Here is a 14,297-nt window from a genome sequence, read left to right on the forward strand (position 1 = left end):
AAATTTGCTGAAAGGTATAATGAAAGTAAATTAGTTCAAATCAGGAATTGAACAAACTATGTTGCCGTTTAAATGTGTGTTTAAGAAAGCTGAATCCTACTGTGTTCAGTGTTTACATTTCAATATATATTTGTTTAAACTTGACCTAGTAATATTTGTTATCATTTTTTCATGTAAATTGAGGCAGCAAAAGCTATATAATCACACACACACACAATCTGTCCTTCCACCAGTTATTCATGATAACTGCCACATCAAATGGAAGAATCGAATAAAATCGGCGATGCAATCTGTCCTTCCACCAGTTATTGATGATAGCTGCCAGATTGTATGTTGCCGTGCTGCAAAGTCATATGAAAATGTGATTAGATTTTGTCATTGTCGTTTTCTTAAGTCGTATCAAAATATCATATTGTTCCTGTGAGCCCCATGTCTTTGTAGCATTTCGTCTCGAGAGCAGAATCTATCGTGACCCCCCCTGCCAAAAAAATACATAGCATCTATGTAACTGTTGCAAACAGTCTCTTTTAAAAAGTAGAAGTTTGAGTTCCGCCATTGAGGGTGACGGTGGGTCGATCTAGCTCTTTGTTTTTTTGGGGGGGGGGCAACACACCGTTTGTGGAATCTGGAATTGTTGAGTCAAGGACAGAAAGTGTGGACAATAGAAGAACAAAATAAGACAGAAAAAGTCAAGGCACAAAAAAACAGTGAGGACACACAAGATAAGGTGGGAAGCGAGAAAAAAAAAAAGACATTTAATGTCCTCCCCCGGTTGCTACCTACTTTATTACCATAATATTACCATATTATCATGATGCACTTCCACACCGAGAAAGAGGTCCATAAACACCCACAAAAAAATATGTCTATTTTATCCACAGTACCAATTTTAGCTGTTTTCTGTATCACTGGACTGTTTTATATGACCTATGGGTGTAGATTAGAATAATAATTAAAGTTACACTTCCGTGCAAATGTGCACTCTCTGGAAAAATGTTCAGATGTTCCTAATCACAGCAATGTTTATCATATTTGCTTACTACAGCCAGAAGGTAATTAGCTGAGCATCAACTTAATATAAACATCATCTATCACAGAGAGGCCCGCACTGGCGTGAAGCAGCAAAGCTATTACAAAAGCAAAACAACAATAATAAATAAGCAGGCATGCTTTGCAGCCATTGGTCACGTGATTTGATGGACGTGACAAGTCTCAAGATGATTCACCTCAACGGACTTTAAAATTTAGACACTCTGTATTTGCATTTACAGTTAGGCATGTTTGTGCTTGGAAATTTAGGCACAAAAATACAACAAATTTGCTTAACTATGCATATTTCTGTACTAATAGTGCGCTGTATTTGACCATAAATTCATTCATTTTCTACCGCTTTTTCCTCACGAGGGTCGCGGGGTGTGCTGGAGCCTATCCCAGCTGTCTTCGGGCGAGAGGTGGGGTACACCCTGGACTGGTGGCCAGCCAATCACAGGGCACATATAGACAAACAACCATTCACACTCACATTCATACCTATGGACAATTTGGTGTCGCTAATTAACCTAGCATGTTTTTGGAATGTGGGAGGAAACCGGAGTACCCGGATGAAAACCCACGCATGCACGGGGAGAACATGCAAACTCCACACAGAGATGGCCGAGGGTGGAATCAAACTCGGGTGTCCTCGTTGTGAGTCACTCGCGCTAATCACTTGTCCGTCATGCAGCGTAAAAACATCATATTTTCTCTTATTATGTCTACTATATTGGGTAATATGAGTATAAAGTTCACTATAGGGGTGTTACTTCATGTCTAGAGGGCTCTAAAATTCTTGTGAGGATAATTCTTCGGTTTAAAAAAAATGGAGGCGAGCAATCGGCACTGGACTGCTGCGGAAAGTTTGATTCAAACTAAATTTCAAGACTGGACGAGGGGAAAAACTGGCAATACGGAGTTATTCCAACAAGTGAAAGAAAAACTCGAGGAAGTCGGTATCATGTGATGTTGATGTTTACGTTTTACTGGGCATGCCCTGTTGACTATTCTGGTTGATTATAGCGGCGCATGTTGACACGCGATTGGAATATTCCTTCCTTCCTTCCTAGATTCTTTCTGTTTCAGCAAATAACCCGAATGGAATCAGAATATTTAGGTCCATGTAAACGTGGTTAGTGAGTGACCACAAGGGGCGTGTCTCACCGGTTAGCTACGTCTTTGTTTTGCTTCATTTCTGCACCTAATTACTTCACTTCTTTTTTTTTTTTGCGTAATGGCATAAAAAATGAAAATTTAAAAGCTGAAAATTGTGCGAGGTTTCATACTGGGTGGTTTATAAGCCACAGTCACGCTCCCGGTCTGATTTGTCACATTGGCATTAAAGCTGCGTTTCCAATCAGAGAGGGGAGCGTGAGCCTGCTGTTGAGAGACATCTGACAGCTTCTGCTTTTGAGTCGCTTCACAGTCGGGACTGAGAGTGTTGCTATTTTGAATTCCAAATTAAGGACTTTTTTTTTTTCTCTCCACCGCTGTGTGGTAAGTAGTAATGACGCATCGTGACACAGGGCGAAGCGAGATGTGCCAGTGCTACAAACAACAAAGCTAATGACTGACGAGATGAATCACCTTCAGATCTGTGTATTAAACCCCAAAAAACATAGCTAAGAATGTACATATTTTTGGATGTAAAATTAAATTGCATTAGTAGAATAAGGCGTCTTAGCGATGTAGCACATTAGATGCTTCAGGTGTCATCGTGACGCACTGAAGTACGTCACGCTTTTTTTCCATCTCTGCATCCCTCACACACAAAAGACTTGGACCGTGTATTCAGGTCATTACAGGTATGGAACCGGGGAGGGTAAGGATGATCAGATGAAGTTTTTAATTAGCGAGATAAAAAGATTATACGTGAAGATTAAAAAGTCATTAACTGGCAACAAAAAAAAAAAAATCTTGTTTAATGGAATTTCCATTTTTTATGCTTAAACATTACTGCTTGCAACCTGCAGAGGCACTGTTTTCAGTTTGTGGGCTAAATCTTGGCATACCATAATATTTTTTTGAAGAGAAAGTTAAAGCCGACAAAGGAGTGATTGAGACACAACCTGACATGTTTTGGGTCGTTGCCGATGTCATATCCTATTAAGAAGACATTTCCGTTGCGACTGCTAATGTCTGGATATGACTTGACTTGATCGTCAATCGACTTGACAGAGTTAGTATTTTGTAAATATGGAATGTGTGAAAATTATGAAAACAGTCCAAAGTAATAAATACAGTAGTATAACTTTGAAGTACGCACTATTTACTGAGGCAGGGGTGTTCGGTGAGGGCCACATACTGAAAAATGAAAGGATGCAATGGCCACTTTGAGATCAGGGGAAAAGAATAAGAATAGTCTTTATCATTTTATTTTTTTGACAAAAAAAGTCCACAATATTTATTTAATTATTTTATTATTTAATATTTATTTATTGCTAAAATATAACCCTTTCCCAAACATAATTTAATTTTTTTTTTTTACTCATGTCTACCTTTTTCTATTCTTTAATCAGCATTAGAATAAAGATACGTTTCAGGAAAATATCAGTTCCCGACTAAAAAAAAAAAAGGGAGAAAAACTTTGACGCAAATATTTCTTGCTTTCGTGAACTGGCACCGGCCCAGTGGACTCCTAGCATCATTGCCGCAACTTGGCTCGCGCCATTACATTCCAGTGGATTCCAATAGGCGGATTGTTTGTGACATTTGGTTCCATTTGGTCGCGGCGCGATGAAGATTTTAAACATTTTGACATTTTCTTGCCAACCAAACTCAATTTTTGCCGCCGTTACGGGCCACCACGAGTCAGTTGGGAGGCACTTTGAGCCACTGCACGCCACTAGGCACCTTATTGGAGATACTAGGCGCCACAGCAAATTGCATTGGCGCGAACTGGCACCAAGTGGACTCTTAGCATTACTTTCTTTTTCTGATGACAGATGGGAGTCTAATGTTGGGTTCTAATGGTAGGTTCCATGTTTAGTATATGGCCATAGAACATAATAATCTCTGTGCCTTGTACTGTCTTTTGAAAAATGGCTGGGATTGAATGAGTTATAAATCTCCAAAGAAAAAAAATGCTTACAATAAACTGGTCCACATCCCTCTCTATGCCGACGTTGGGCAGGTCTGGCATCATGTGGGCCACCACTTTGAAGCCGGCGTCTTTCGCAAGGTGGAAGGACTCGCATACGGCTCGCACCGTGTGGCCCCTGTAGGGAAATACAAAAAAAAAAAAAAGGGTACCCAATCCATTTGTGTTCGATTATCTACAGTGGATCCATTGTTTTGCTTCGCCTCGAAGTCCTACTGACCTGTTAGTGTCTCTGGCCACATCTTCATACACGCTCTGGACTCCGATCTCCAGTCTTGTGCAGCCGTAGCCCAGCATGTCACTGAGGTGTCGCTTCAGGCAGTAGTCAGGCCGTGTTTCGATGGTGATTCCCACACATTTTGTGTTACTGCGCTCAGAGTACCTGTGCGATATGGTAATGGTAATGGTTTTATTTCATTTGAACATGCATCAGATTACAATTGAATGCATCACATAATCCAGGGGTCTTAAAGTCAATTTACTTGGGGGCCACTCAAGCTCGGGTGTAGGTGAGACTGGGCCGCATCAGGTTTTCCAAAAAAAACCCAACAAAAAATGCATTTTTAAAAAACAAAAAAATGTAAAAAACTTCGCCTTGGTTCCAATTTTCTACAAGAAAAGCTCTGATAAAACATCCCACTGTTCTCAAATATCTTACTTTTTATTTTTCTACACAAAATAAGATGAAAAGTAAATAAACAAATCAAGAATAAAGTAAATGAATCAGTAATAAATAAATAATAATAAAACGGCAAATAATAAAAACTTAAGAAACCACATATAGTTGGTGGGTAGACAAATTTATTTTTTTCAGATTAAAATGAACAAAGCATTATTAGAGCCCTGTAAACATGACAAAACATGACTATAGTCACATTTATACTCTTTTTATTTACAACATATTGCGCAACTGCAGGGTCTTGAGACACATGCTAACTTGCAAACTAGAGAGCTAGCGACCTAAACGGTAGCCTTCAAGTTATTTCCTTTAAACTTAAATAGCCAAAAACGTACCACTTCCACACGGATAGGGAGGATAACTATTAACAGTTATTTAACCTTTAACATGAACATTAATCAAACGTAATAATTTTTTCTGGGTACATGATACCATACAGCATCCATATCAAACTTGCGCGGGTCGCACTAACATTAAACTTTCATATCGAGGCGGGGGCCTCAAACTAGTGTCCTGCGGGCCACATTTGGCCCGCGGGCCGCGTGTTTGAGACCCCTGACATAATTAGTTCACAGTTCCACATGTCCAAACGCAGAAATAGAAGTGTTTCAAATGTACTTCTTCCCTTAGATCATATTTCTCCTCTCTTGTAGAGAAGTATTGGATGACATTTTTAGCTAATTGATTGTTTTTAGCCTTATGCATTATATATATATATATATATATATATATATATATATATATATATATATATATATATATATATATATATATATATATATATATATATATATATATATTTTTTTTTTTTTTTAAATGATTAACTATGTATATCTTAAATCTTTTAGACGTGCATTTTATTTATCTGATAGTTTAGTATGACAAGGGCGACATTACCGGGGTAATTTAGCAACATCAATTTACATGCTGAGAGATTGCACGGCTCATTAATCGCACAGTTAACATTAACCTCGCATTAAGGGTGTGCAGACGCAATAAAAATACCATCGCAAAAAAAAAGAAATTGATTGCAGAGCAAATAATGCTAAATGAGATATTAATGAGTATTGGCTTTTTACGAAAGCAAAAGCTATTTATTCTATGTGTTCTTTAAGTACTTAGTTGGACTCTTTCAAAGTAAGACTCAGTTTCATCCTGCTACGTTATGCTAACAACAGGTCTTTGGATGGTGTGTATATATATATATATATATATATATACATAATGTGAAAGGTGCTCTTCATAGCCACTGCCGCATCTTTCAGTACATTGATTTGGTGTAATAGTCCTCGACTTGTTTTTCACTCGAGAGCATTGCATCAAATAATCTCGGAAAAAACATAGTAGTATGTATTAAATTCGGTTAAGTGCTTAATGGACTTGCATTAATGGTGTCGCACTCTTCTACTTTTAAAAAAGGTACTCAAAGCGCTTTGACAGTCACATCATTCAGCTGCTGATGTTGTCAGAATCAGGAGGAAATGGAAACGAAGGGGTAGAGACGACCACCACCTCAGCCTTTCCGCTCAACATTTATCTTAAATGATTAAAACACGCCGACATTTCATCTTCATTTGAATAATATTTCGAGGTTAAGGTAATATGCATAAGCAAATGCAAGTAAATACATTTCTTGAAATAAATATTTATGTAACAGAAAGGTCTATTTTTTAAAAAACTGGGCCATATTCATATGTAACTTTCTAGATCTTCCAGAATCTGTACCTATTCCAGCTGTATTTCCTTGGATTGTGCTTCCCACCAAAACAGTCTCATTTTATTACACCCAAGGCCCCTCCTCCGCTGTGATTGGTCACGCTCCCAAACTACTTCCTGACTACTGCGAACAACACTTTTCTAATATAGTGGTTATGATCGTACGGTATAATAATAGTATAATCATTTCTATGTCGCTTATCCTCACTCGGGTCGTGAGGGTATGCCGGAGCCTATCCCAGCAGATTGTGTACTACACTAATATTATCATGCTAGCAATTCTGATAAACAAAAAAAAATAGCCTGCATCAAGTATACTTTTTTTGTATTTATTTATTGTGCGCTAAGGTTAAGGTAATATGCATAAGCAAATGCAAGTAAATACATATTTATGTATTGTCGTTTCCTACTGTATTATATTAACAGAAAGGTCTAGTTTTTAAAAACTCGGCCATATCCCTATATGTAACTTTCTAGATCTTCCGGAATCTGTACCTATTCCAGCTGTATTTGGGAGGAAACAGACGTACCCATAACGTTCAAACCCCACACACAGATTCGATCTCCTGACTGCGATGCTAACCACGACTCCACTGTGCAACCACATAATTACTTCATTTAATTAAAAAAGTGACTGATAGAAAATGAAGAACAATGGCCTCATCAACTCGACCTGCTTTCATTTGTTGACCAAATCACCGTTCCCTCACGCCGCATGCCAGCTCACATTTCTTCTGATTCTGTGAGCGCTGGTAGTAAATATCGTTCTTTTTACAGTTTGCCAATTTCAAGAGTTTGTGCTCCACAGACGGGGGCAATCAGATTGTGTGAAATGAATCAATAAAAAAAGCCCATTATCTCAAGCGATTATCTCAGGTTATCTGGCTGATGTGAACAGACAGACAGACAGCAGCGTGGCCGTGGTGAATGTCCTGTGTGTAAACACATCCTATAAAAGCACACAAACCCAAGCCTGGCCCCTCCTTGCCTTTACTGCAATTACTGCAATCAAAGCATCTCAGCTACAATAAACACATAAGACAAATGCATACATATTCTAGGGAAGCACCCTATAAAACCCACGTAAGTCTCTTATCAGACTTTAAGGAAGTAAACAAACAAGTCAGGTGAAAAAGCTATTATTTGGGGCAAATCATCAGGCGACAAACTTTGACTTTGAATCTTCTCCAAGTCATCCCAGAAAGTTGCTACTTATCAATTCCTGGCAGACGGGGGGCCCAATTTGGTTCAAAGCTCTGTACCTCAGTAAGCGAGAAATCAATAGAAGTAGCCCAAGAAGACTCCCTGAGATGGGCCTTGCTTATATTCCTTCTGAATTCTGGATCAGACCATTCGCCGGCTTATTGAGTCAGTGGACACGGGCATGAGAGCTTCGCCTTAGGGACGTTGGCTGTCATTTTTACTCGTGGCAGATCAAGGAGCGGATCACATGGTGTAACAGCTCCCTCTAGTGTACAAACAGTTATAGCAGAGGTGTCCAAACTGTATCATTGAGGCCGCCAATTGAAAAACCTAAATATATTTTAGCTCATGTAAATATGCTAAGATTCTATTTTTAAACAAAAAATAGCCTGCATCAAGTATACTTTTTACTATTTATGAGAATAAAGTTTTACTCCTTACACTTTGTTTCTCATGTAAACACACCATGGAAGGTTTTGTATGACTTAAAGAAAGCTAACAATGCTAACACGTAGGATGATAGCGCTAAGTGATATGTATCAGTACCTACCTCTGAAAATTCAAAAAATATTCGAACAACAATTTTAGCATGTTAACATGCTAATGTTAGCATGCTAACACCAACCATGGTAGCAGTAAGTGTCAAAGTTCATATTCATGCAAATAGCAAAAAATGCTAGTATGCCAAGTGTCGACCTATGAAAATAATACTATACTAATATTATCATGCTAGCAATGCTAACGTTAGTATGCTAACGCCTAGCATGATAGTGCAATTTATTATTATTAATGCAGACATCTGGCCTGTGCTTGCAGGAGGTAATAAGCAGCCTTTTTTCATTTACTGGGGTTTGCGTTCTGAGTGGAACAGCGGGTAATCCACTGTATCCACTTTGACAGCTTTTGAGTACCTGACAGCCTCCGCCACATTGTTTGAAGTGTGTCCGGACAGAGCGTCGTGAAGATTCCTAATGAAGTAATCCCTGTACTCTTCGGACAGAGCCATGAACGTCCCGCCCATGACAATGAATTCCACTTTATCCACACTGTGGCCCAGCTGCTTGAGCTGCAGATGACACAATGAGACAAACAAGGACAATTGTTCAATATGGAAACGGGTGGTCAACAGCGGCCTCTGCTGTCAAGAGAAGTTATTACAGGATGCAGTTGTTTACAGAAGAGAAGGCTTCATTCTTGATATAAGACCAGGAAGCAGAGAGAAAGTAAATTAGTTTTCAGATTGGAAACGTGGGGTCCTTTCTCAACCCATCATATTACAAAATAAATTAGTTTTTTGGCTACATTAGAAATACTGCAGTGCAACATGGCTAACAAAGAGGTGCATCACATCATACGAGTCCATGAAAAACTATATATAACCACCTTTCTCATTACATTACACACTTAATCAATGATATTTTGCACAATACTAATTGTGTATGCATATTTCAGACTGCAGAGACTAAGAATAAGAGCTCCTATTGATGTTTTCTTCATCTTATTCCTGTCTTTGTTGGAATCAATTGTTGGAATGCCTTGCAGTGAATCAGAAGCAGCTCAGCGAGCTTCACGAAAGGAAATAGCTGACTAAACAATTGAAGAAGTGCTGCCGCTTTGCATGCTAGGATGATAATGTTATGGCAACAATAGCCATGTTTACATGAGGAGTTTTTCTCTTTCCGAATGACCTTATACATGGAAAAGGAATATTCCAATCGCATGTCTACATACGGCGCTATAATGAACCAGAATAGTCAATGGGGCATGCCCAGTAAAACGTAAACACCAACATCACGTGATACCGACTTCCTCCAGTTTTTCTTTCACTTGTTGGAATAACTCCGTATTGCCAGTTTTTCCTTCGTCCAGTCTTGGAATTTAGTTTGAATCAAAAACAAACTTTCCGCAGCAGTCCAGTGCCGATTCCTCGCCTCCATTTTTTTTTTTTTTTTTTTTTTTTAATCGAAGAACATCTCGAGCTGCGTGTTACGTCATATCGCAGCATTCGCTGAAAAAAAACGCACCCGGGAACAGGAAAAGATAAAGTTCAATCTTGCTAATATTTTATAATTAAGCTCGGCACATGTTTTAGATAAATATGTATTTTCTTTTTTTTTTTTTAAATAAAACTGGACTTGTGAATGGCGTATAGAAGGGTTTAGATTCTGTTCCACAGATGGCGCTAATGCACACCGAAAGGTGCTTGCCTACCGCCAATAAGCAACAGAAGAAGGAAAAACACCACGAAGAAGAACGCAGTCTGACAACTTTCCGTTTGAGCGGGTACAAGATACCTCAATCGGATTGGGGAAAGGAATATTCCACCCCTGGGAATCCCATTATATGTTCATTCGGATTGGCACTTTTCTTTCGGAATGTGGTGTATACAAAGGTTACATTCTTTCCGTTTGAGCAAATAACCCGAATGGAATTGGAATATTTGTTGTACAAAGCATATTCTTGCTGGATGATGCTGAGTGAACTGACTTTTGAGATAGCGCCATCCCTCTTGCAGATAGCGCCATCAAACCGCTTTCTATTGAAGTTATTTAATGACTTATCATTGACAGCATATAAAAGGCAAAATACGCGGGGTGGCGTCAGCACCACTGACCTGATCCACACGATGTCTGGTCTGAAGGTAGGGGTCATATCGTGCTCTGATTGCTCTCATTGATGTTGGCTTTTGGAAAGAAAAGAAAAATATGATAAAGTTACAGTACAGAATAGGCATTAATACAGTAATCACCTCATATATTGCGTCTTTAAACAGTTCCACACCTGATAAGTTAATTTCCACAATATTTTTTTTAACATTTTCTTCAAATTCAGAGCATAGAAAACTTGTTTTTAACATTATTAGAGCCCTTTAGACATCAAATAACACCCCTACAGTCACCTTCGGTACGGGACCCATTATGTCATTGGATGGTCATATGACCTCGTACTTCGGTACGTGACAAAATGTAAAAATTTAAAAAAATACTAAAAAAAAAAAAAAACTGTATTATGGAAAGCAGGAAGTGAACAAATATAACAGTTACTGATTGTAAAAGTACCAGATGGAGGGGTAGAATTTAATAAGCTTTGCTTCTTCCTACTCCTTTTGGACATGTGGAACTGGGAACTGATTATGTGATGCATTCAATTGTAATCTGATGCATGTTCAAATGAAATAAAACCGTTACCGTTACACCTGACCGTGATAAGTTAATTTCCACAATATTTTTAACATTTTCTTCAAATTCAGAGCATAGAAAACCCATTTTTAACATTATTAGAGCCCTTTAGACATCAAATAACACCCCTACAGTCACCTTTTATACTCATATTACCTAATATAGTAGACATAATAACAGGAAATAAGCCATTTAAGACATAAATAAGACTTGAGTTACAACCGTAAAAGTAGTCTATGCTTGCTGTGAGATAATCTACACTTTTTTGTTTCGGCGATCTCAGAGAAGTCTGGTGCTTGTGTGTCACACCACGACACTCCAGTAACATGACTATACGTATATATATCATAGCATCTTTGAATGCATCTTCTGAATGGCTCATATTTTAGTTTTTAGGCTTGAAAATTCTTAATTTGAGCAGAAAATATGTAATCATTGCTAAAATATGCACATTTTGAACTAATAATACGCAGTATTCATTACTTCTTACCTCATATCCAGTATAAGACTGTGTGGAGTATTCAAAGTCCGAGTCAGGCCCACCAGGACAGTACCTGCCAAATAACACACTGATGATGTATACCATACCTGGGATTGCAGAAAGACCCAAAACGGTATGGAGTATCATTTCAGTATTATTACTCACATACTCAGATCTACATCTATTTCATGTAATATCCTATATTGTATTAACATATAAACAAAACTATCACTTACACACAAATGTTGCCGGTAAAACTGATGTGCGGACATCGATGTGGCTTGCACATCACAGCAACCACTGCAATCTACATAAAAAAAAAAAACTGTTTACTCACAAAGTAATGTGATTACAAATGACAGCATTTCGGGGAGCAACATACCCCACTCGCAGTACGGATGGGTTTGGCCTTCAGTTTGGGCACAAGAGCACGGCGGTATTGTGGAGGAACGGCAGCGATAATATCCACCAAACGAGGCTGAGCCTCAAGGCCGTATTTCGCTGACGTCTTTGTTTTTACTCTGTTTGAAATGAAATAAGAAGTGTCAGTAGTGGAGCTACAACAGAGGTTGTACTTTATGGTAAATCACATGATTGACACTTCCTACTTTGCAACCCCCTTTCAGTGTGCAAGACAACCAACAGGAACACAAGTAGTTTTTACTGAATTTGTGTGTCATTTATGTGTTCTATGTACAGTGTGAGTGAATGTCCAAGTACAATGATGCAAAGATGCTACACACTTGTTGAGGTTGATGTCTTTTCCCTCCTCGTGAGCTTCAACTAGCTGTTTGATGACGTCAGCGATGGTCATCATCATCAACTCAGCTCGACTGGCGTCACCTGCGGTAAAAGAAACTCCCCGTTTTACAATTTTATTATTATACACCAGGAGTCACAACTTTAATAAAACAACATTAACTGGGTAAAATACAGTACGAGGGTTAATGCCGTCACAGTTGTATTTAAGTATGGACATTGCTACATAACACTTGGTGTTAGCATTAGCAACGAACTACAGCATGTTTTAAAACACTTTGTCACACACTCACTCTTTTTCTTTGGCTTTCCCATTTCTTCATATACGTTAAGACCTCCTTATTGAATCGAGATAATAATAAAAAAAGTCGTCACTGGACTACATCCACTTCAGAAAGGGGGAGGTAAAAATAATAAACAACTCCACGTTGCATCATAACACGGCCTGTCGTTTAGCAGTACGTACTGTCGTAAAATAACGTAAAGGGGCTCCCGCCGGCATACACTTCCGTAGTACACCCATGCGCGCGTTTGGCTGCCATGATGGTAAGCAAATGCAGAAACATTACATAGTAAACGTGTCCTCGGCACACTTGATCAGCCATTAATTGCTCAAACAGACAGACACATCAAACAAATTTATGACACTTTATTCGTTTTATTAGTTTTTGTTTGTATGTTTATTATTAAGTGTTGATAAAATTGTAAGGTAAAATGAAATAAAGTTTCTTTCATACCGCTGCTTGTGTTTTTATTGACATCTACATGTAGGTCACAGCTAGTGATTACATTGTACAATGCTATCTGCCAAGCCCCGCCCACCTCTTGTGCTTACCATCATGGCGTACTTTCGGCTCTATGGCGTACTACACTCTGTTCCATTCATTTGCTTTGGATTCACAACCCTATAATTGTAGTGTCTTTGATTACACACCGGGTTTGTACTTATTTTGATGAACACAAATTATAAAATTGTTGTCACATAACTGTTTCATGCAAACTATATTACTTGTATTATGTTGGTGTGTTTATACAAATTCAGAACAGCAAGGAAATTACACATTTTTTCAGATACACTTTATTTGTCATTTTGATATAATAAATCTATCATTCAAATTGTGGACTGTTTATATTTTATAAAGGGGTAAACGTACAAAATCAAATTTAAATGTTAAGTTGCTGGAATTGTGCGGCACCCCCCAGGGGAACCAGGTTGAGGAAACTTTCTTGGAAGGTAAAAAAATGCAGATTTACATAATGTATGGAGCATGCGCATTGACATCGAAGTAATGTGACTTGATCATTTGTAGATCAGCGGCCGACTGTGGCGGCTTGTTTGCTGGCTAAATCTCACCGCAGTAAATCCCTTTTAGCTGCGAGGTTGACATGGCTTGACGGACGGCAACTTTCAGGAAATACAACAGGTGGACGAGCCGACGCTCAGTTGACTGGAGGAATGCCGTAAGTGGCTTTTGGAGACTTTGTAGAACTAAAACACAAGTTGGACTTGAACACTGAGAGGCGTTTTAAATGCTATGAGTATTATTTCGGCCACATTTCCTTATATGTTTCTGTCAACCAGCCTTCGTTAGCGTCCTTGGTTAGCTTGCCTGTTGGAGTCGCACGAACTACGCACTTTTCCTCAATAGTATTCTTCCTTAAGAGTATTTTTAGTTTATATTTCTTAAGTGTATTTCACAAACTTTATAAAAAAGGTGTCTGGCGTGGGGATTCAGTCGTGAAACACCAAGAGCCAATGGTTTTGCAATGGTACCTGCACACAGTGTTAAACATTATGTGTAAAGTAATACCACTGCTGTCCAAAGTGCAAATAAAACTCATAATATTATGAAGAATAAACTAAACAAGTGTATTTTTTTTAAAGAAACCACTGTAATTTTGGAGAAAAAAAGTTATAATATGGAAATAAAGTCATTACAAGAATAACATTTGCAAGAAGAAGGTTATAATAGCAGCAGAAATGAAAAAAAAAAGTAAAAATAAAGTAAAAAGTATTAAGATATTAATAAAAATATTAAGAGAAAAAATACAACTATTACAACAACAAATAATAATATTATCAGAAATAAATACTGTCATTTGAGCTTATTAAATGCTTATTTTTAGTAGTGTTTATTATTAGAAACG

General features: G+C 38.1%; 2 protein-coding genes across 4 annotated transcripts in view; one reads left to right on the top strand and one right to left on the bottom strand.

Annotated features, from left to right (window-relative positions):
• Nucleotides 1–12,611, bottom strand: part of elp3 (elongator acetyltransferase complex subunit 3) — a 20,765-nt gene extending 8,154 nt beyond the window's left edge. Inside the window, exons 1-9 of the mRNA XM_058085848.1 lie at nt 12,443–12,611; nt 12,134–12,233; nt 11,773–11,911; nt 11,627–11,697; nt 11,400–11,463; nt 10,345–10,413; nt 8,642–8,796; nt 4,353–4,514; nt 4,124–4,250 (exon numbers count right to left, since the gene is read on the bottom strand). Coding sequence (XP_057941831.1) covers nt 4,124–4,250; nt 4,353–4,514; nt 8,642–8,796; nt 10,345–10,413; nt 11,400–11,463; nt 11,627–11,697; nt 11,773–11,911; nt 12,134–12,233; nt 12,443–12,464 — 909 coding nt within the window. The 5' untranslated portion in view covers nt 12,465–12,611. The remainder of the gene's footprint in view (nt 1–4,123; nt 4,251–4,352; nt 4,515–8,641; nt 8,797–10,344; nt 10,414–11,399; nt 11,464–11,626; nt 11,698–11,772; nt 11,912–12,133; nt 12,234–12,442) is intronic.
• Nucleotides 12,612–13,473: 862 nt separating this feature from the next.
• Nucleotides 13,474–14,297, top strand: part of LOC131129288 (kinesin-like protein KIF13B) — a 42,733-nt gene continuing 41,909 nt past the window's right edge. For all 3 annotated transcript variants that reach the window (XM_058072738.1, XM_058072825.1, XM_058072919.1), the window contains exon 1: nt 13,474–13,610. In XM_058072738.1, the coding sequence (XP_057928721.1) occupies nt 13,606–13,610 (5 nt within the window). In that variant the 5' untranslated portion in view covers nt 13,474–13,605. The remainder of the gene's footprint in view (nt 13,611–14,297) is intronic.

This window comes from Doryrhamphus excisus, chromosome 1 (assembly GCF_030265055.1).
Source record: "Doryrhamphus excisus isolate RoL2022-K1 chromosome 1, RoL_Dexc_1.0, whole genome shotgun sequence".
In the NCBI taxonomy this organism is placed as follows: domain Eukaryota; kingdom Metazoa; phylum Chordata; class Actinopteri; order Syngnathiformes; family Syngnathidae; genus Doryrhamphus; species Doryrhamphus excisus.